Genomic DNA, 21,768 nt, shown 5'->3' on the forward strand with positions numbered 1-21,768 from the left:
AGGGAATGACACCACAGACTCACCCAACTCACCCATCCTACCTTCACACCTCTGCCCATAGCACATAGTAAGGCTCCATGCAGGCCCACATGAAGACACATGACACAACAGACAGGGTCAAATATTCCCCTTTATTTTTGTTCACTCATTTACCACAGCTAGACACACTGGCTCAGGCAGATCAACTGCCAGCTAGGGAATGGTTTATGCCTCCCAGAAACAAGGAGGGGAAGTGGGCACCAGGAGAATGCAAAACAGATCACTGGCTGGCCACAGACCTGAGGATCCCATAACTGACTGGGCCCTCCTTGACCCACCGCCAAGCCAGACCATTCAGCAGAGAGGGTTCTGTGCCCATCCCCCATATCTCATCCTGGTTCCCTCCACAGAAAAGTGCATAGTTGCCTGGAAATGCAGCCTCCCAGAGACTGAATAAGCTGGGCCAGACACAGGTAATGGGCTTTCCAAGGACAGTGCCAGGCACAGCCATACAAGTCTGAGCCAATTAAAAGGAAAGGCAGGCAGGACAGGAAATTGATTGAAGGTGGCATCCAACAGGTCATAGATGCCAGGCTAGCAACTGGACCACAGCCTGCCTAGAACTACCAGAGGGATTAAGAGAAAAGGAGTCAGAAGACTGGGGTCAGAGAAAGGGAAGGTAAGGAAGGGCCTAGATCTAGGGTCTCTTCAGGTATCGGGGGCTGTGACAACTTCTCTCCAGAGAGAAAATGATAGAGAAGAGAACCAATTACATTTTGTGGCATAAGCCTAAGGGACCATTAATAAAAGAATTTTATGAAGTAGTTGTAGGTCAATGCTCAGGGTGACCTTCAAAGTGAGGTGCTGAGTTTCAAGGTAGAGCCAGCCTAAAGTGGTCAAGTGGGGTCTGGTTTTCTAATTCATCCAGCCCAGGTGGGTATCTACTGGAAGAAGAGAGTGGGAAACAGGTAGCTGCTCCTTGGGTGAGAACCCACTTCCCTCCAGGTCTCATATAGAGCTGGGGCCTCTACCAGCAATGTTCATCACTGCTTCAAACAAAACAGTCCAGTGGGCCTCTTGGAAGGGGAAAGAGGTACTGACAGGGTGAGGAATTGCCAAAAAATAAGTCCTATAGACAGAAGGAAGCAAGTTATCTTAATCTGGGTGTGGGGTGGAGTGAGGGATACCTAAACCAAAAAATAAAGCCAAAGCACCTCCCCTTCCCTCCCTGCCAGACCAGAAATACCATTTAGTTCATTGTGTTTGCAGCAAGGACTGGGCCTGTGCACTTCTCCCTGGGCCCCAAGTTCAAGTGCCCAGCACTTTCCTGCAGCCAAAAGCAAGTGGGGCTAGGAGTGACATGCTCCTCTCTCACTGGGCACTGTCTACCTTCTGTTCTGATCTTCCCTCCAGTTCTGACCCTCTGAACCCTGTACTTCCTTCCAGACTCAAACAGAACAGCTATTGCTCCAAGGAATCCAGTGGAATCCAGTGGTTACTCAGAGATACCTAGACACTCCAGTGGGATAGGAACAGCCAGACCTCCCCCAGGGACCAATAATTATTTACATGCCTTCTGCTCAAGCACAACTGGAGCTGACAGTTGTCCATAAACCCCAACTCCTAAAGGAAAGCAGTGAGGCAGGGTAGAATAGTCAAGCCCAAGTATTTGGGGGTTGAAGAGGAAATAGAGGGAAACAGGCAGATGGACTCAGAGCCAAGGAGTCCAACCCTGTATTTCCATTCCCTGGAAGTCAGGTCCCCAGGTGGGCTTTGCCATGTCCAGCTGCATGCCCTTCCCACATCAGGGCTGAGGCTCAGCTTGCCTCTCCACTTACTTGAACTGGGAATCAGATCAGATTTGAGAATCTGGGCTTAGTCTTGGAAGCAGTTACAACTGGGACACAGCCTTGGGGAAGACAGAAAAGTCACACAGGAAAGAGAAAGAGACCCTGGACAATGGAAGAGAGCACAGGGAATCTGATGGCAGGGAGGAGACAAGGAGAGGAGAAGATTGAGGGAGATCAGATGGATTACAAGAAGCAAGGGAAGCACCCCTGCTTGTCCCCACCTTCCCATCTACCACCGTAAGTGCTAAATACTGTTACTTCACAGTAGGGCCAAAAGTGGAAAGTTTTGGCTCATAACCCTGCAGAGGGTGCCAGGCTCCCTGCTATGCCTCCCCCTGCCCCATAAGGAGTCCCTGGGCCAGGGTCAGAGGGGGCAGCCTGGTGAGGGTGGGGGGGCTGGTTTAGTTCTAAACATACAGCTAGCACCACAACAAGAGACCTTCACTGCAACTATTTCACAAGGGGACATGGACACAGCTACCACTGCACGGGACAGCTCCACGTGCAACCCACAGCTCTTAAAGAGCTAAGAGCAGGACCCAAAAGGTGGGGATGAGGGATAGACATATACATATATATATGTATATATATATAACTCTGATTCTTTGTACAAAGTTGGGGAGAAGGAGAAAAGGAAAGGGGGAACCCTGCTTGGTTACCACAACAGATGTTGTGGCTTGAGCCCCCTGTCCCAATGGCCCCCAGCCCTGCCTCCTGTAGGCTTGGCTGGCTCACATCTCATTGGAATATGTGTAGTTGGGGGTGGCAGAATACTGAGTCTGCGGCTGATTCATGGCACCCTGGGCTGCCCCCATGGCTGCATTCTGGGCTGCCTGCTGCACGTGTGGGTTCTTCCATGCCCCCGTGGTCCATTCCTCCTGAGCTTTGCTGAAACTCCCCCCACTTCCCCGATAGAATTTATGAACCTGTAGAAGAAGCATAAGGAAGAGTTAATCCAAGGAAAGAGGCAGCCCACCCAGGAAACAGATGGGATCCATATGTAAAAAACATTCCTCCCTCCCAGCTCATGCACTATTCACCAGTAGGAAAATCTAGCAGGTACTTCCAAGTGAGTAACTTGGTAAACCTCTGGCTCCTCTTATAACTTGGAGGAAGGACTGTTTAAGATCACAGTCCCTTCCCAAACCCACCCTCTCACCTTTGAGGTGGCCACATACCATGCTGAGGGCGATGAAGGAAAAGACTGCCACAACCGTAAACATGACGGTGGGAATGAGCATCACCACTGCTGAGCCAATGTTTGTTCCGAAGGAGGAGATGGTGGCGATCCAGCCACTGTAGGAAAAAGCCAGCTGTGGAGCTATGCAGGCAATAGGAGAACCCGGAGCCATCCCACTGGAGCAGGGAACCATTTCGTTGCCACAAGGGGGAACCACATGATTGGATACAGAGGGATCATCTTACTGATATTCAAGGGCCTGTGTCAGTGGCCCAGGAAGACCCCTTCCTTGGGACTCAGATATAAGGTTTTCTTCCCTGAGGTTTTCCCACAATGTGCTGCCTAACTGCCCAATTCTCCTTCCTTTAATTCACAGTGGTGGTTACTACACTATCCTGAATCCTTTCACTCTTCCAATAACCAGTCACTCACAGTGTCCTCACAGGCTAGGCAGCTTAGCACACAGAGGTAAGCAAAGGACACACCCAAGGTGTCATTCCTACCTGCCCCAAGTCAGTCCCCTGCCTCTTACCAGACGCCCCAGCCTGGGATGCCCACAGCCTGGATGATGCTGATGACCAGTTGGGCCGTGAAGGTGAAGAAGAATGCCATGAAGCTGAAAGAGCTGTCAGTCCTGCAGCAGAGAAGATGGCTCCTGTCATGTAAGCAGACAGCCAGGGCTTCCTTGCCTTCAAGGACCCCAAGCCTTCCTAAGTTGAAGTGAATGCATAATGGAAATATGACCTTAACTGAGGTCTTAATCTGGCCTTAACTGAGAGACCAAAATGGGAGAACTTTTATCCATAGAGCTTTGAATGTTTCCATGGGTCAGACCTGTGTGCAACATTTACACAGGGAGATCTCATGAATAGACCATCCACTGGCACATGGAAATAGCATAGAAATAGATGGCTCCATTGGAGCAGCCCCACCATCAAGGGGATGGGCAGTCACACAGGCACTAAGACACACTGGTACATGGATGCATGGCACTAGGTGGGCATTCACAGGCATTGAGACAGTCAATGCCACTGATACATGGATGGGTATCCCTTTGGTACAGAGTTGGATGACTTCATTGGTACATGAATAGTGTCAATGGTTGATCGATAGCTGTTTCCAATGTCACGTTGTTAAATGGTTTTCTTATCACCAATCAAGGATGGGCAGCTCCACCAAGACAGGTGGACCCCCAGGCAAAATTTAACATGTAATTTTCCAGGAAAGGTGATGAGAGAAGACAAAAATAGATCTGGTCTCTATGTTGTCCCCTCCTAAAGATAGAGTGAGAAGGGAAAAAACTAACAGGAAGGTTCTAATTCCCAGCCCTCTCATCCCGGCCTGGAGCTACCAGGAAGCCCAAGCACCACTAGAAACCTGAGGCAAAGCTGAAAAAGGGAAAGTGATATGGGGGTGTGGGGGAAGTGATGGCAAAAAGAGAAAGAGAGAGGGAGAGAGTGAGAAAAGATGTTGAAAAGGGGAAAAAAAGGGAAATGGACAAAGGGACAGGGCTAGGAGCTAGGATCAGTGCCAACCACTTACTTGAAGGCCTTGTAAATGGGCCGAAACCAGCAGACGTAGGAGCAGGGTGTGAAGAGGATGAGCCAGAGAAAGGCGAGGCCAAAGTTGGTGGCTCCCCCGCCTCCGATCAGCCACGCAAGACAGCCCACCAGGTTCACGGCCAGTGTGATGCTGTTCACTGCAGACCCAGGAGCACATGCACACACAGAGACAGACACCAACATGCACACATACATCCAGGACCATTCAGAGATTCATAAGCACCCAGACATGGACAACATGCACCCGGAACGCAACACAGACCCATAAACACATGCCAATAGTGCAGACAAACAGAGATGTAGACACACACATGGATATACACATACAAAAACAAACCACATTTATAGATTCATACCCACACAGAAGACGCACAACCCATATCAAAGAATACATACACACAGACACACAAGACACAAGACACACAAACACACACAGAGGGAGTACAGACTATAAGAAAAAAAGTTGGGAGTTTGGACCAAACCCCTCCCCATACCCACTCCTGGGAATCTGAGAAATCCAGAGAACAAAGAATCTCTAACGCAGGAACCCAGAGTTTCTGCCCAGCAAGCCACTTTTAAAGGCCCCAAAGCCTCAGGGTGGTAGAAATGTTCTTCTTGTAAGAAAGGTCTTTGGGCTAGGGATATAGCTCAGTGGTAGAGCATGTGCCTAGAATGCACTAGGCCCAACCTTTGAGTCCTGGCACCACAAAGCAGAAAGGCTTCAGTCCCTGACTTTCCCAGACCTGCAGCAGTCACTAAGCCCAAGGCAGGAAACCTATCTTACACCTTCACTTGCGAGGTAGAGGCATGAAAAGGAGAAAGCAAAAGGCTTTGTGGAAGCATCTCTCCAAGTCACTGTGCCATCTACCGTGCACTTAAATGGGGTATGCAGTGATGTTCAGGATCTCAGTCCTTAACCAATTTCATAGACAACTATCATGCTTCCTCCTCCAAGAAGGCTTCCTTACTCATCTCTCATTCCTCTGAGATCCTGCAGACCTAGGATGCTCTCATAGTCCCCCAAATACAAACCATCAACCAGACTAGAAGCTCCCCAAGGGAGATCCAGACTCCCCCTCCTCTGTCCCCACATCATCTAGCTGATCCTAGGAGTCACAATATTACAGGGTCACAGCCAGCAGGGGCCTCAAAGACTCCTTACTTTAAAAAACTAATGCTGACACTCTCACACACCTAGGTTTTGTGACATCAGGGTGCTCCCTGCCTTGAACACTGGACTAAGTCCCCATGATCTGCTGAATAAACACAGGAAGGTGGACTCCATCTTGGCCTCAAACAATCAGGCATCTATGGTTCTGCCTTCTGAATAGAACTTGTCCACATCTCAAGGCTTATATACATTTCCTCAGGACCAAGCACCTAGCAGGCACCTAATAAGGACTTAGGAAGATATTTATAGCCCTTAAATCCAGCTTCTGGATGAGAGCTCCCCAGGCGTGGAGTTCCAGGAACCCCGGGGTCAAATAGTGCTTCTGGCCTGACAACTCTGTCACCTGTATACAAGTATGCACATTTCAGAGTCCCTCATAACAAGTGTGGACACTTTTTCCTATGTATTCCAGCTGTACTTCTACCATCCGTATTCATGCTACACAATTTTCTGGAGCCTTAATATTTGTACTAATTTTATTTGCTTTTTACATAGAAAAGACACTAACCAGTTATCATATAGGTTGACATCTCTCTTTTCAGTCACATCCCTCTCTAGCTCATTTGCTCTAGTGCTCTGCTGCAATTATTCTACTCCCTCTTTGGAATGGACATCCATTGACTTGGCCACGCTTTCTCTAGTCATCAGTTTTTACTGTCTTCATTCCTCTCTTCATCCAGCATAAAGTTCATAATTCACTACACTCCCCTGCCCTGTCTTCTGGTCACACTCACTCTAGATGAATATAACTTCTATTTACACCTGAGCTGAATGTCCCTAGGAAAAAAAGGACGTCACAGAGAAGCCTGGCAGGACTATAAATTCATAGCAGGTAACCTCAAAATGGACCTTTTACATGACCCAGAAATCTTAGAGGCCAGGTTTCTTTAGCAGGTATCCTGACCCTCTACCATAAACTTGCTCTCTCATTCTGGACTCATCTACTCAAAAGTTCCCATTCCCATGCCTATATCATATTTGATGGAAAGAAATAGAAGCCAACAGAGGTAACTTTTTCATTTTTTTCTCAACAACTAAAGACCTACCCACAGCTGCCCCATCCCCTCCTTTTCTCATGTTACACAGAGCAATCTCCTTTGGGCAGATCCCTTCTCTGCTCAAAGGCAGATTTGCCAGGACTTGAAACTCAGCTTATCTGCCTAATCATTCACTCTTTGCTTTCTTTTGAGTTTGTTTCTTTGTTTTTTATTAAGGTCTCACTATGTAACTCAGGGTAGTCTTGAACTTTAGGCTCAAACAATCCTTCCTGAGTAGATGGGACAACAGGTAAACACCCAGCTCTGACCCTCTACTCTTTCTACCATCCTACAAAGGTCCTGCTTTAAAGACAGCATTCTTTCCCATCTTCTTGGCAAAATCAATCATCTGCCTATTTGTGCAGGCCTGACTCAAGGGAAAGTCAAACATGACAGATCCCAACTGTGGTGTCTGGGGCTCCCTGAGGAAGGTACCTTGCACAGGACCATGAGCCTGCCCTCTCCTCATATGCCAAAGCAGTCTGGGCACAGCCAAGTCCCAATCCCCTTTGATGACACCTTTCCCTTCAACTTGCCATACACCATCAGAAATGGGGCCTTTAGACTCTCAACCTCAAAACCTTGCAACATTAGAACTCTAGACTCTTAGACTCATGGCTACATGGAACAACAGCAATTATTAAACCAATACTCTTTCTATAAATGGGGAATTTGCTGCTTGGGAAGTGAAGCCATGAGACAAACAGGATCCATGTCTCCCACCTCACAGTTGAATGCTTTTCTCTTTGAGCAATCTCCCAGAGAAAGCAAGAAAAATGAGGCTTTGAGGAAAGGATTCTCTCCCAAATCCAGAATTCTCAGGTTACCAGAGTTCCCTAGAAAACTACTCCAGTGGAAAGGAGAAGGGAAGCAAAAACAGAAGAATTATATTGCAAAAAGAGAACTCTTAACCCAAGGCTCTGTGAATGAAATATGGGGGAGGGAAGGAAGGGAAGGAAGGCCTAGACAAAGGAAACTGAGGTCCGGCTGGGGAACTGGTCCATGAAAGGAGCCTGCTGGAAGCCACGGCAAAGACTTCCTGATCCATTCAGATGTCACACAGGGGACTGAAGGACAGCCAGGCCTGTGGCTCCTGACCCCAATGCCTGGCACCTCCCAGTCTTCCTCCCTCCTCACAGCACTCACACATCCAGAGGTAGTAGAGGCGCTTGGTCATGCTGAGATGCTGGGGAGGGATGTCTGCCTCGAAGTCTTGGTAGAAACATGGCTTCAGTGGGATGAACTTGGGCAACGGTGGGAAGTTGTTCACTTTCTCTGTGGGTGAGGCACACCACATGGCATTACCTATAATGTTTCCCTCCCCTACAATCCAATATGCCACTCCTCTCTCTGGCCAAGCTGCCCCCTCAGCCCCTGGGGCCACTGGCGTCCTTACTTCCCACATCTGCTAAGATGATCCCAATGTAACCAAAAGCCCTGAGATGGAGTGCCTCAGAAGAATAAAAAATAAAGGTTGTCCACTGAGAAGTGAGGCCTCACTTCTGCCAGTTCCAGGCAGAGGAAGCAGGATAGGTGAGAGGGAAGAGATGTGGATCCCAGCCTCCACCCCAACACTCATTCATTTAAATCACTGCTCCTCTCCAGAACCCAGTTTGTCCAGTGGTGTGACATGGTCCCTAAAGTTCCCTCCAGCTGGCACTCTGTACCTTGGAGCCTTCAGAAATCTGACAACTCAGAAACCAGAAGGAAGAGGTCTCGGAGTATTAGAAAGCAACAGTGACAAAGGGGAAGAGGGCTGGGTCACCCAGGCTGCTAATCAGTCAGTGGGTCAGTTAGACAAGGACATTAAGATGTCAATCCCCAGGATCAGAGATCTCAGAGAGATTCAGACAGCTGATAGGTTCTCAGATAGGCTTTAGTGGGGAGAGTAGGAGACACCTGGGGCAAGAGGACAGAAAGAGCCTGACCTCCAAAGACTAGGGGAGAAAAAGGGATAAGGGAGAGGGTCATCCATCCTATGTTCACTCTAACATCCTACCCACCTGGCCCACCCCTCTTCTTACCTGCCATGTTGGTACCAGTTGGCCCAGAGGCCTGCCACAGTTCTTTGTCCTGAACTGAAAGGAAAAAGCCAGAGAAGGATGAGAATCAGGGACCCACCCAACCTAATATCTTTCTAAGCCCCAGCTAGGCTGCAACCTCCAAGGGACAGGACCTGGCTCACATTCCCACAGTGGAAAAACCCCACGGGAGTCAGCACCCCACCTCACAAAGCCACTAGCCACATCCTTCCAGCTACTCCTACCCTTTGCCTAAAGGTACAAAGTCTATCCTGTTTCCGTTCAGGGAAGGGATCCCAATGCAAGGAAAGCCAAGTGACAATGCAGACTCAAGGGACCAAAGACCTCAGAAAGAAGAAATTCTGTTCCTTGACCCTGAACACAGGCTAAGCTGCCTTCAGCCTTCAGTCATTTGTCCACTTGTTGACACTCATCTGCCAAGCACTGAGGAGAGTGTGAGCAAAACAGATGTGGTCCCTGTCCTCCACATGAAATAGTCAATATCCTCTGCCATTAATTATGCAAGAGGGAAGAAGGGTTGCTCCGAAAACATGCACAGCATCCATCACGGTGATCTAACCTGGTCCGGAAGGTCAGGGAAATAAAATATAAGCAGTAATCAAAGACCTGGAGAATGAAGATGAAAGATAGAGACACAGGCTTCCCCAAATGCCCACAGCCCCGCTCTTCCGCACCTGTATAAACACAAGCTTTCCCAAATTGCCCACAGCCCCGGTCGTAAAAATGGTAAAGAATGTATAAACACAGACCTCTCCCATCTTATCTGTGAAGGCCAGGGGAGCTGACCCGAGAACAAACCTAACTATAACCCTCCTCCCGGAGGTCAGAGCCACTCAGAACTTAAGATAACATGCTTTACAATTGTATATGTTAACTAATTAGAAAGAACACTGTATAACTGCTTGCCTTTTGTTATATAAACCCTGCTAACGAGGGCTGGGGGCCTCTCTTAGCGTCACTGGTTAAGGACGCAGAGGACCAAGCTCGAGCTTGCTAAAAAATTACTCTTTGCTGCTTGCATTGATCGTGGTCTCTGGTGGTCTTTGCAGGGTCTCGAGCCTTCGGGCACAACAAAGAGAATTACCCACAGCAGGGCAGTCTTTGAGGTAGACAGAGGGGAAGCATCACACAGACACTCATGTATGAAGGAGCTTCATACTTGTAAGGGAAAGAAAGCTGCTGTGGTCAAAGCTGAGTGCAAATGTGGAGACAGCAGCAGATAAGGCTGGAGGTAAGTGGACAAGGTGTAATTCATGAGGTCCTTAGGAGGCAAGTTTGAAGAGAAGTAGAAGGAAGGAGATAATAAGGAAGACTCCCTGCACACTTGATCACCTGAGTGAGTGGATGATGGCACCCCATGATCATAAACAGTGTGGTCCAGGGCAGAGAAGAAACCTGAGTTATGGACATGCATGGTCTGCCATGCTGGGAGACACCTGGCAGGGCTTCCTGCTGGCATGTGGTTGGGACCTCAGCAGGAGGCCTGGCTGGGATACACATTAAGTAATCATTGTTGAGTTCAGGCCAAGGAAACTAGCGAGCCCTACGTAACTGCTAGAATAATAACTTTGGTGAACACATCTGTAATCAAGAGCAGAAATGTTACAAGTCCTAAGGCAATGTAACATTTCAAAGTTTGGCTGAGACTTATCTAAAAGTTTTAAAACTAGCAAAACTAATCTATGGTGTTAGAAATGACAGCATTATCATTGAGGGGTAATGACAGGGTGCAAGCATCTGGGCCACCTATTCAAGCTGTGCCTGACCCACGTGCTGGTTAGAGATATGGACCTTGTGAAAATTCACTAAGCATGCAGTTACAATTTGTGTACCCTACTGTGTGTTATATGCGTAGGTCAAGCATGCCTGATTCAAAATGCTTAGGGCCAGAAGCATTTGATTCCAGAGTTTTTCACATTTTATCACATTTTTTCAGTTTATCAGTTGAGCATCTCTAGCCTGAAAATAAAAAAACACTCCAAAGTCTAAAACTTTCTGAGCATCACTGGAGTTCAAGGGATTTTGTATTTTTGTATTAGAGATGTTCAATCTGTACTTCAATTAAAGTTTGCTTTTTACAAAAAAAAAAAAAAAAAAAAATTAGCCTTCCAGTCAAAACCCCCTGAATTTAATCTAGGCAATTAAAATCTTCTGTGGCCCTTTTTTGGTATGGAATCAAATATAAATACAAAAATCCAACAATATCTACCACAAAAAGAAACCAGGCATGATAGAGATGTGTATGAAGTGATACCCTCCACAGTTGCATAACTGTAGCTTTGTTTACAATAATTAAGAATTGGAAATGAGCTACTTGACTATCAATAAAAGGTTGATGAAATAAATAGTACAGTCGTACAATGGACTGTTCAACAGCTATTTCTAAAAATGCTCTGCAACTGTTACTTCTTTTTCCCAATACTGGGGATTGAGTCCAGGGCCCTACCCCTTTTTATATTTTGAGACAGAGTCTCCCTAAATTGCCCAGATTGGCCTCAAACTTGCATTCCCTGCCTCAACCTCCAGAGTAATTGAGATTACAGGCAGGCACCACCATAACCTGGCCTGTTTAAAAAAAAAAAAAAAAATGTTAGTAGCTTAGGGTTTAAGGATGAAAAAATCTCCACAATCACTAGCAGTACAAAAAACAGCAAGATGTGGAACAGTTAGTATAACATGTTACCTTTGTATTAAGAAAAACATAAGAAAAAATGAAGAAGGGAGAGGAAAACAAAAATACTTTTTCCTCTTGACCCCCGAATCTTATTTACCCCCAAATAAGAAACAACAAAAACATTACTCAAAAGTGACAATACAGAGAAACTATTTGTAATAGCAAAACGTTGAAAGCAACCTAAATGTGACTCTTTATAACCTAAGTACATCACACAATGGAGTATTATATTGATGTAAAAAGGAATGAAGATAAGCTCTATGAACTACTAAGGGAAGATTTCCAGGATATGCAAAATACAGCCAGGTGTGGTGGTGCACACCTGTAATCCCAGCAGCTCAGGAGGCTGAGGCAAGAAGACCACAAGTTCAAAGCCAGCCTCAGCAACTTATCGAGGCCCTAAGCAACTTAGGGAGACCCTGTCTCTAAATAAAAAATTAAAAGGGCTGGGGATGTGGCTCAGAGGTTAAGCGCCCCTGAGTATAAATAGAATACTGTTCCTTATGTAAGAAAGAAGGTGAAGTAAAAACATGCATATGAATTTGCATAGTTTGGGGAAAAAAAATACAGGAAGAACAAACCAGAAATTAATGAAATAGTCACTTAAGTGATGGAAGGGCTAGGACCTCTAGAGAGATTTCTTTTTTTTTGATAGTATAGGGATTGAACCCAGGGCCTCAGACTTGTTTGGCAGGTGCTCTACCACTGAGCTACATCCCCAGCCTTAGAGAGACTCCTTGGATAAAGCTTTTTATATACTTTTGTATAAACAAGGACTTGCATATTCAAAAACAAACCAGAAAGAAAAGCAAACTCTAAATTGAAACAAACAAAAACAAATGAAGCTATGTGTATATTAAATTGATAACATTCAAAGAAAAAGGAATTTGCCCTAGTATCTTTTGATCATAGTGCTCTGTGTTCTCTTAAAAAGATATACCTCAAGGACAACAATAACTGGAAATAAATCTTGAATTTCTTTACAGGGTATAGTGCTTGTAATCCCAGTTACTTGGGAGGCTGAAGCAAAAAGATCACAAATTCAAGGCTGGCCTCAGCAATTTAGTAAGACTCTGTCTCAAAATAAAATACGATAAGGTCTAGGGATGTAGCTCAGTGGCATGTGCCCCTGGATTCAATTCCCAGTACCTCAGAAAAAAAAGAGAAAAATAAATCTTGAATTTTAGCAGGCTTCCTGTTACTGTTGGTCCTTACTATTGGTCCTTACTGTTACTGTGGTGATTTTGAAATTTTGTCATATGTACTCTAGCAAAGAGCCAATGAGTTAAGGTGTTGATGTTGGGAACTTAAGCTCTCCCAGTTAGAGTACAGAGACAGAATATGGAACATGGGAAAATAAGAAAGAGCTCAGTAGTAACTAGATTCTAACTCATCGTTTAAAAAATACGTATGGGGCTGGGGATATGGCTCAGTTGGTAGAGTGCTTGCCCTGCAAGCATAAGGCCCTGGGTTCAATCCCCAGCACTGCAAAAAATAAAAATAAAAAATAAATTTAAATAAAATAAAATAAATAAAAAATACGTATGGCTGGCCCCAAGTCCGGACAAGGATAAAGTACAAGGTTAGAATGGAACAGCTTGTGGTACCAGAAACATTAAGAAAACACTTAACAACTAATGGGAGCATGTCAAAACGACACAAGCACCACCTTGAATGGTTTATGACCTGCCAAATTTGTGGCTATTAGAATATCTAAAAAGTAAAATGAGCTAGGAACTGTGATACATGCCTGTATTCGCAGCAATTTTGGAGGCTAAGGCAAGAGGATCACAAGCTCCAGGACAGCCTGCAAATTTAGGAAGGCTGTCTCATAATAAAAAAAGAAGCCAGCTTGGGCGTGAGGCAGGAGGATCTCAAGTTCAAAGGCAGCCTCAGCAACTTAGAAAGGCCATAAAAAATGAGACCCTGTCTCTATATAAAAAATAAAAAGGGCTGGGGATGTGGCTCAGTGGTTAAGCATTCCTGGGTCCAATCCCTGGTACAAAAATTTTTTAAAAGAGAGAGATGGAGGAAGCAGCAAAAGGTCTTTGCAGAACACAGCCATAAATGTAGGAGTGACAGAATTAGAAAATATTCTAATTTCACAATCACTAATGTAATAGCTGATTCAGACAAAGAACATCAGTAACTGAAAGACAGTTGAGGAAGAGGAGGGTCATGTAGTCTTAAAGGACCAGCCCCAAGATGACTCAGTAATTACAAAGGTGTTTTGTTCTGGATGTGAGTTGTCCCCCAAAAGCTCCTGTGTTAATACAGAAATATTCAGAGGTGAAATGATTGGACTGTGAGAGCTGTAACCTAATCAGTGCATCCTAGTTTGAATGGACTAGATGGTAACTATAAATAGGTGGGGCACGACTGGAGGAGGTGGGTCACTGGGAGGGGTTCATCTAGAAGGGTTCATCTTCCGTGCTGCCCCTTCCCCTTCCTCTCTGCTTCCAGGCCACCATGAATGGAGCAGCTGTCCTCTACCATGATAATATGCCTCATCTTAGACTCTGAGCAAAGGACTCAGCCTACCATGGACTGAACCTCTGAAACTGAGCCAAAATAAACTTTTCCCCCTCTAAGTTGTTCTTGTTGGGTATTTTGGTCACATCAACAAAAAGCTGACTAACTCAAAAGGGGAAAAGTCACTTTTACCCTGACGAAAGCTCACAGACATCACCAAAACCAAGTATCAAACTATATTTCACCAATAATGTCATTGACAACAAAGTAACATTATTGTCTCCCAGTGTGACCCATGGAGAAGGGCACATTCCTGCCACAAAATGTTTAATCTGACCCTAACCATGAGAAATAATCAGACACATCCAAGTTGTGAAGCATTATAAAAACTGGCTTATACTATTTAAATATGCCAACATCCTAAAAGACAAGGGGAAAAAAAAGATAAGTGATTTCTCTAAACTACTGGAGAATAAAGGCAAACAACTACAAAAAGCAATGTATAAGCCTTGACTGGGTTGTGATTCAAGGGGGAGACCTACAACGAACATCACTGGGATAATGTGAGAAATCCAAATATGGACTCTAAACTAGATAATATGATTATATCAATGTTACTTTTCTCGGGTGTGATAATTGTATTAAGGTTATATAGGAAATGTTGTGAAAGTGTAGAAAATATGTACTCCAGTACTTAGAGTTACAGTATTATCATACCTGAAACTGTTTCAAACAGTACAGAAAAAAAATAAATGATGAATGGCTACATATTGTCAGAATCAAAGCAAAGCAAATGTTAACAATTGGTGAATTTGGGCAAAGGTATTATCCCTTTGACTTCACACAGTTTGTTTGTTTTACAGTACTGGTACTGAATCCAGGGGTACTCTACCACTGAGCTACATTCTCTGCTCTTTTTATTTTTCGTTTTGAGACAGGGTCTTGCTAAATTAAATTGCTCAAGCTGGCCTGAACTTGCCATCCTTCTGTCTAAGCCTCCCAAATTGCTGGGATTACAAGGATGCAACACCTGCCTGGGTTGGATGCTGGATTTTAAAAATCACAGGTATTAAAGGATATTTTGGGGAAACCTAGAGAACTTTGAACATACACTTCTTGGTAGATACTACCGTTCAATGCTGAACTTCTTGAGTACTGTGGTTATGCAGCAAAATATCTTTGTTCTTAGGAGATACTGCAGTATTTAGAACTCTCTGGTTCACAACTTACTTTCAAAAACAAAAATTTATATATACATATAAAGTAAATATTGCCAAATATTAACAACTGATGAATCTGGGTAAAGGGTATACTGGTGTTCACTGCACTTGTCTTTAAACTTTTCTGTAGCTTTGAAATTTTTCAAATAGGAATTAGCCAGGGAAAGAGAGTCAGGAAAGCAGGTGTGAAGGCCAGAAGAGCAGTGGCATAGCCTATTCAAGGAACCAAAGAAGGCAGAATGACAATAAATCTTAAAACGAAGGGAGGGAAAGAAAGGGAATACAGGGTTAGAAAGAGGATAAGCCAGGTTATGGGCAGGATTTGCCTTTATCCTCAGGCCAGTAGTCACTGAAGGATTCTCTTCTTTAAAAAAAAAAAAAAAAAATCATATATATATATGTATATATATATATATATACATATATATATATATATGATTTTTTATATATATATGGTTATATACATGGCCTCAAAGTGTTTTGTTTTGTTTTGCTGTGGTACTGGATGGACCTCAAACCATGGTCTTGCACATGCTAGGCAAGTGCTTTACCACTGAGCTACATTTCCAGTACTCAAAGTTATTTTTAATAAAATTAAAATGTTGCCTTTTAGCTATGTATAAAATTATCTACCAGTTAAAAAAAAAATGGCCTGGTGTGGTGGCACACACCTATAATCCCAGTGACTGGGGAGGGTGAGGCAGGGGGATCACAAGTTCAAAGCCAGCCTCAGCAATTTAGCAAGGCCTGGGGAATGTGGTTCAGTGGTTAAGCACCCCTGGGCTCAATCCCTGGTACCAAAAAAATAAATAAATAGATAAATAAATAAAAACCCAAAAAAGTACATAAAGTAGAGAAGTCCTTTTAAAATCCACCTCTCAGAGGCCACCCCTTTAACAAATAACCCTTAGATCTGTTGGTTTATTATTTGTTTACAGTGCTGGGTCAAACCCAGTGCCTCACACATGCTAAGTGAGTCTTCTATCACTGAGCTATAATACCTCCAGTTCCAGTTTTTTGTTGTTGTTGCTATTTTAATTTTAATGTATATATGAGCATATATGACAGAAATGAGATTATTCTACACACATTCTTTTACAACCTGTTATTTTCCATTCAGTAATGGCTTATGAAAATTTTTCATGTCAATGAATACAGAATACAATCTTTCTGACTGTTCAACTAGGTCAACAACGACCATGGCCATGACCGTGGAGCAGTCACAGGCTGATTTGGTAATTAGAAGGTCACGTGGCTTCGGGGAAGTCATAGAGTTGAAGCCAAGCAGCCAAGAAATTAGAAGACTATGAAGAAGAAAAAGAAGGAATAAATCTAGCAGACTTGTCTTTCAAAAAGTTTGGTTGACTTTTTTTCCTGTTTGTGTTTGTTTTGTTCTTCAGAGGTACTGGGAATTGAACCCAAGGGCGCTTTGCCACTGAACTATGTCCCCAGTCTTTTTTTACTTGGAGACAGGGTCTTACTAAGTTACCCAGCGGCCTTGAACTTGCTATCTTCCTGCCTCAGCCTCCCAAGTCACTGGGATTATAGGTGTGCACCACTATACCTGGTTTGGCTGAAATTTTAATATACACACACCCAGAATATCAGTGACAGCACTGAAAGACCAGACACCAAAATATTAATAGTAGTTGTCCCTTAATAATAAGCTATTTTCTTTCTTTTTATCTTTTTTTTCCCCCTTAATGTTCTACAGTGGTCATATATCCCTTTTGTGGCAGCAGCTAAACACGGGGTTAGAAAGGTCTTCTCCAGGACAGGACAGGAGATGAGCATATTTATAAGGAGGGAAGAAGGTACTGAGGAAAATACTATACAGGCTGAAGATACCATAGAGGGGGGAAAAAGTGATGGATAGTGATATCTTGGGAGACATAAAGGGTCAGCATTCATAGTACCAAGTGCAGAACCCTCCTACTGGGATTCAAGAAACATGAGGAAACATGGGTGCTGGTTCTACCTCCCCGCCACACACACACCATGACCACCCTCTATATGAGGAAAGGGCTTGGGGAGAGTAGTCCAGTTTAACAATACTCCTCCCACAGAATGGATTGGGGAGAAGATGAAACACATGGAGAAGTGTTTCCACAGGTGATAGAGGGACAACTGAGTCTGGAGACCCTGTTAGAAGCAGAACCAGACTGCTTCTAAATTGGTCTGTGATGGTCTCCAGAATCATTCTACATTCTGAGTAGAATCCAGAATTAGGGGTCTGCTGCTGAGTGGGGCACACAGGCAAAGTGGCAAAGTGGCTGAGGATATGGAATCAGCAGGAATGCAAGGATGTTGTCATGAGATAGAGGAAATGGAGGTGTTGGAGACCTGGAGGTCTTCTTGAGGTCACAAAGTCAGTAAACAGATGTAGACTGTGGTCAGAGAAGGAGTTTAAGATTGCAGAGGTGGCCACAGGTCAGTGATGACCAGACTCATGTGTGGCTGGTAGAAAAGGTGACTAAAGGAGATGTTGCCTCCTCTGAGACAATGAATTGGATGGGGAGTGGGAGACTGTGGTACAGCACTAAAATTCTCCAGGAAAACAAAGAAAAGAAAAGGAAGTAGAGGAAATATTAACTAGATTAGAGGACCCTCAAAGGAAGCTGCTTTCCTAACACTGACTCCAACCTGGATCCAGGCTGTCTTTCAGAAGTGAGCCCAGTTAGAGAAATCAAGGCAGCAACAGATACAGAGAAGTCAGCTATTCAGTGTAGCAAAGTATGTGTGATTCAGAGCAGAAGTCAGAGTCCAAGGAAAAGTTGCCTGGTTCGTACATAAAGGTTAGGACAGAGAGAATTTAGGACTTAAGAGGACAACAGTAGGAGGCTGGAGTCACAGAAATGGAAGACCACAAGATTCTTTGCCTCTATGTCAGGTCTAGCCTTTCACTTAGGGGGGATATGACAAGGGGGTGACAGCAATCTGTGGCTTTTACAATTAAAGTTCATAGACTGCAATTAGGAAAAGCAGAAATTTGTTCCTCAGTTAAGAATCTCTGCTTGGTGCAATGGCATACACCTATACAAAATAACAGTAACTCAGGAGGCTGAGTCAGGAGAATCTCAAGTTCAAGGCTAGCCTCAGCAACTGAGTGAAACCCTGTACCAAAAAAAATTTTTAAAGGCCAGGCACAATGGCACACACCTGTAATCCTGGGGGCTCAGGAGGCTCAGGAGGATCATGAGTTCAAAGACAGTCTTAGCAACTTAGCGAGGCCCTAAAAAATTCAGTGAAACCTTGTCCATAAATAAAATATAAAAAAGAGCTGAGGACATGGCTCAGTGGTTCAATCCCTGGCACCAAAAATAAATAAATGAAGGCTGGGGATAGAGTTCAGTAATAGAGTTCCCTTGGGTTCAACACCCAGTACTGCTAAAAAGAAAGAAAAGATTCATGATGGAAAGCATACTACATATCTCTCCCAAAATGTAGCCCTAAGGAAACATTTCCTTAGTTATCAATAAAATAGCAAATATAATGTAGTTTGTTTTTTTTGTTTTTTTTTTTTTTTTTGGTACTGGGGAGTGAATCCAGGGGCGCCTAACCACTAAGCCACATCCCCAGTCCTCTTTTGTATTTTATTTAGAGACAAGCTCTCACTGAGTTAGGAACTCACTAAGTTGCTAAGGTTGACTTTGAACTCACGATCCTCTTGCATCAGCCTCCAAAGCTGCTGGGATTACAGGCATGTGCCACCACACCTGGTTATAACATGCAATTTGTTCAGGAAACTCACCCTATAATTTATTCCATTCATTACATGAAGCTAGGACAGAAGTCCTGCAGTAGAAGAATAAGGTCCACAGCAGACAGAGGGAATCAAGCCTGGTCTCAGATCAGTCCAAAGACACAAAGCTAGTTAGGTTTCCAGTTTAGCAGCATGAATTTCTTATCCCCGGCACAGATATGGTTATTTTCTATCTCTTTCCTCAGACCCTATCTGCTAAGACAAAGTTTCCCTCTTCTGCTCTACTTCTGGTCTCTTTATCATATTCCCAGTCCCATCTCTATCTCTGATATCCCAGAACTATGAATCATCCTCAGAAAACAGCACTTTCCTGCCATGCTATCACTGTCCTGCTGATGACTCTTCAGTAGCCTCCTACAGATCCTGTGCTGGCATTCAAGGCATTTTGCCAATCAGCTGCCACCCCGCGCTTTTCTACCAGAGGCTGACCTGCTTCCTACACAACCAGCTTCATGCAAATCATGTTTTGCCACTAGCCTGTATCCGGTGCCCCTAAATCAGCAGCCCTATCACCTCCTATAAGTATCAGAATCTTTTCACATCCCACCTCTTTTGGGAAGCCTTTCCAGACATCCCTGCTGTGCAACCCACTGCAAAAATTTTGTGCCCAGTCACCAGGCACTAAGTGGTTACTCATTCTCATCCAATCTCTTCCTCAATCCCTCACAGATGGAGTTTCTAAGAGAGGCCTGCACAGAGCAGAATCAATTCATATTTAGTACTTGCTTAAGACTTGGACGTCCTCCCAAAGGGTGGGATGGGAAAATTGATGCTCTCCCCGAAACAAGTTAGGGCCACAGCTTCTGTCAGCCCTGTGTATCACACTTTCTCCAGGAAACCTTCAGACTCCAGGCTCGCAGCAGGACAAGAATGCAGCCTGCAGAGGGAGGGGGCCAGACAGGCAGAGGAAAAGGAGGAAAAACTGGGAAGGTTGCTCTAAACTAGAACAAAGTACTTCCTCAAGGGAGGATACTACTTAGTCCTATTATTTCATCCCTAGAGAAAGGTGCTGGCAGATAGATACCCAGAGAGGGAAGAAATCAACTTGTTCAGCGATAGTCAGCCAGGGAAAGGGCTAAAGAAATAGTCGCCGAGCCCAAGGCCGCTATCCAGACCTTCTCTCCCAGAACCCCACTAACTGTTTGTGAGTTTTACTAGACCTAAGACCTTCTCTCTGTGACCTATTCACCAGAGATGGTCTTCTCTCAGCAATGGAGACTTTGCCCTTAGGCTCACCAATCTCGCATGGAACCTAAACTAGCAACCCGTGTGTAACCCCAAACAAAAGCTGTCTACCAGTCATGTCCCTACTAGAACCATCTCCCTCTTTCACAGCCCTGACCTGTGGAGGCAGAATGAGTTGAGCACAGGTTGCAAAATTCTCCAGACTTCCTCACCCCATGGGCAGTCAGGTGGCTGGGCTAATGGACAGGGAGAAGAGCTGGGCTTCATTCCCACCTCTATGCTTTGCCCATACCATCCACCCTAGGATGTTCTCTTTCCGCCTGAATTTCACCTCCTCCAGAAAGTCTCCTATTAACTGGCTCTTGTCTCCCTCTCTCCCTGTGTCTATGGGAAAGTCTGCCAGGCCCTCCTTGATCTCCCCATGGGAAAGTTGGGACACAACCCATTTAAATCTTTGATGGCCAATTTTCAGTCCCATTCTGTATTTGGTTCCTCCATCCCAGACCAGCATCTCCCCCAGTCAGGGGCAGGGGAAGGCTCCCAAACACCTCTCCTCCTTCCTCATACCGACTCATTACCCAAATCTATTGCAGAGTCCAGGCCCAAGCTAATGTTCCCATCCCCCTCCTCCCAACACTAAGGTGGCTCACACGCGCTGTCCAAAGGTCTGCGGCCCCGGAAGGCAAGGGTGGGTACAACTTAGATTACCTGCGGGTGCCTCTTGTGACAAAGGTCTCAAAGAAGACCACAGGCACCCGCTTCCAATCGCCCCAATCCCCAGTTGCGTGCGCCATCCCCAGAAGGAGTAGGCCAGTTTCCAGGGAACGCCAGGTGGGGTTGGGGGGATGGAGCGCCCAAGGCTCAGGCTCCAGAATCCAAGGGTCTGACGTCACCCAAATCTCCAGTTCCCTCTGCAGAAACCGAAGATGGGGATGGTAGGGGTTGGAGCAGCCTGGGGTCGCCCAAAGCACTCTTCCCTAGCCCCAAACAGGAAGGTCACCTCGATTTCCCACCTCTCCAGAAGCTCGGCCTGCCCCCGCATCCAAAGGCGAGGCACAGGGGATACAAAGCTGGAGCCGGTGACCCTCCTTCCACCCGGCTCCCAGTTTCCCTGCAAAGCCCTCCTCCCAGTCTTCAGGCCCGGGACTCACCCGCCGCGGCCGCTTAGCTGCGGAAAGACCGCCGCGCTGCGCTGTGAAGCCCCGAGCGATGCGGCGCGGAGCCGGCCGCGAGCGGCTCGGAGGCTGGGGGCGGGGAGCGCGCGCGCGCCAGGGGCTGGTTCCTCGCGAGCCCGCACAGACTCTGCCTGCTGCAGCCGCTCTCGCGAGACTCCCGATCCACCCTTAAAGCCGCTCCTCCAGCGCTCGCGAGAAGGAAGGCGCGGTCACCTCCGCACCTTCCAAGAGCTGTCCGAGGTGCTAGTTCCCGGGCCCTAGCTGGATCAGGTGGTCTGCGGGCACCTAAGGGACAAGAGCATAGCGAGTACGCGCAACGAAGCGACCTTGAGATGGGAGCCTGGTATCAGCATCCAGTGCCTCAACTTTCAAATCTGTAAACTGGTGAGAATAACCTCCCATGCTAATCCCAGAAGCCTCTGAGACATGCCAGCAAGGAGGACTAAGAAAAAACTTTG

The 21,768-nt window shown here is 45.5% G+C and overlaps 1 protein-coding gene across 1 annotated transcript; it reads right to left on the minus strand.

Moving 5' to 3' along the window:
- Window positions 1–118: 118 nt before the first annotated feature.
- Scamp5 (secretory carrier membrane protein 5) lies at window positions 119–21,438 on the minus strand. The gene is made up of 7 exons (XM_047540249.1): window positions 21,287–21,438; window positions 8,804–8,857; window positions 7,926–8,054; window positions 4,552–4,708; window positions 3,542–3,643; window positions 3,008–3,125; window positions 119–2,755 (listed from the first exon to the last, which is right to left on the minus strand). The coding sequence occupies exons 2-7, from the start codon at window positions 8,808–8,810 to the stop codon at window positions 2,561–2,563; spliced, it is 708 nt and encodes a 235-aa protein (XP_047396205.1). The 5' UTR covers window positions 8,811–8,857; window positions 21,287–21,438; the 3' UTR covers window positions 119–2,560.
- Window positions 21,439–21,768: the final 330 nt, after the last annotated feature.

The sequence above is a fragment of the Sciurus carolinensis genome, chromosome 2, assembly GCF_902686445.1.
Source record: "Sciurus carolinensis chromosome 2, mSciCar1.2, whole genome shotgun sequence".
In the NCBI taxonomy this organism is placed as follows: Eukaryota; Metazoa; Chordata; class Mammalia; order Rodentia; family Sciuridae; genus Sciurus; species Sciurus carolinensis.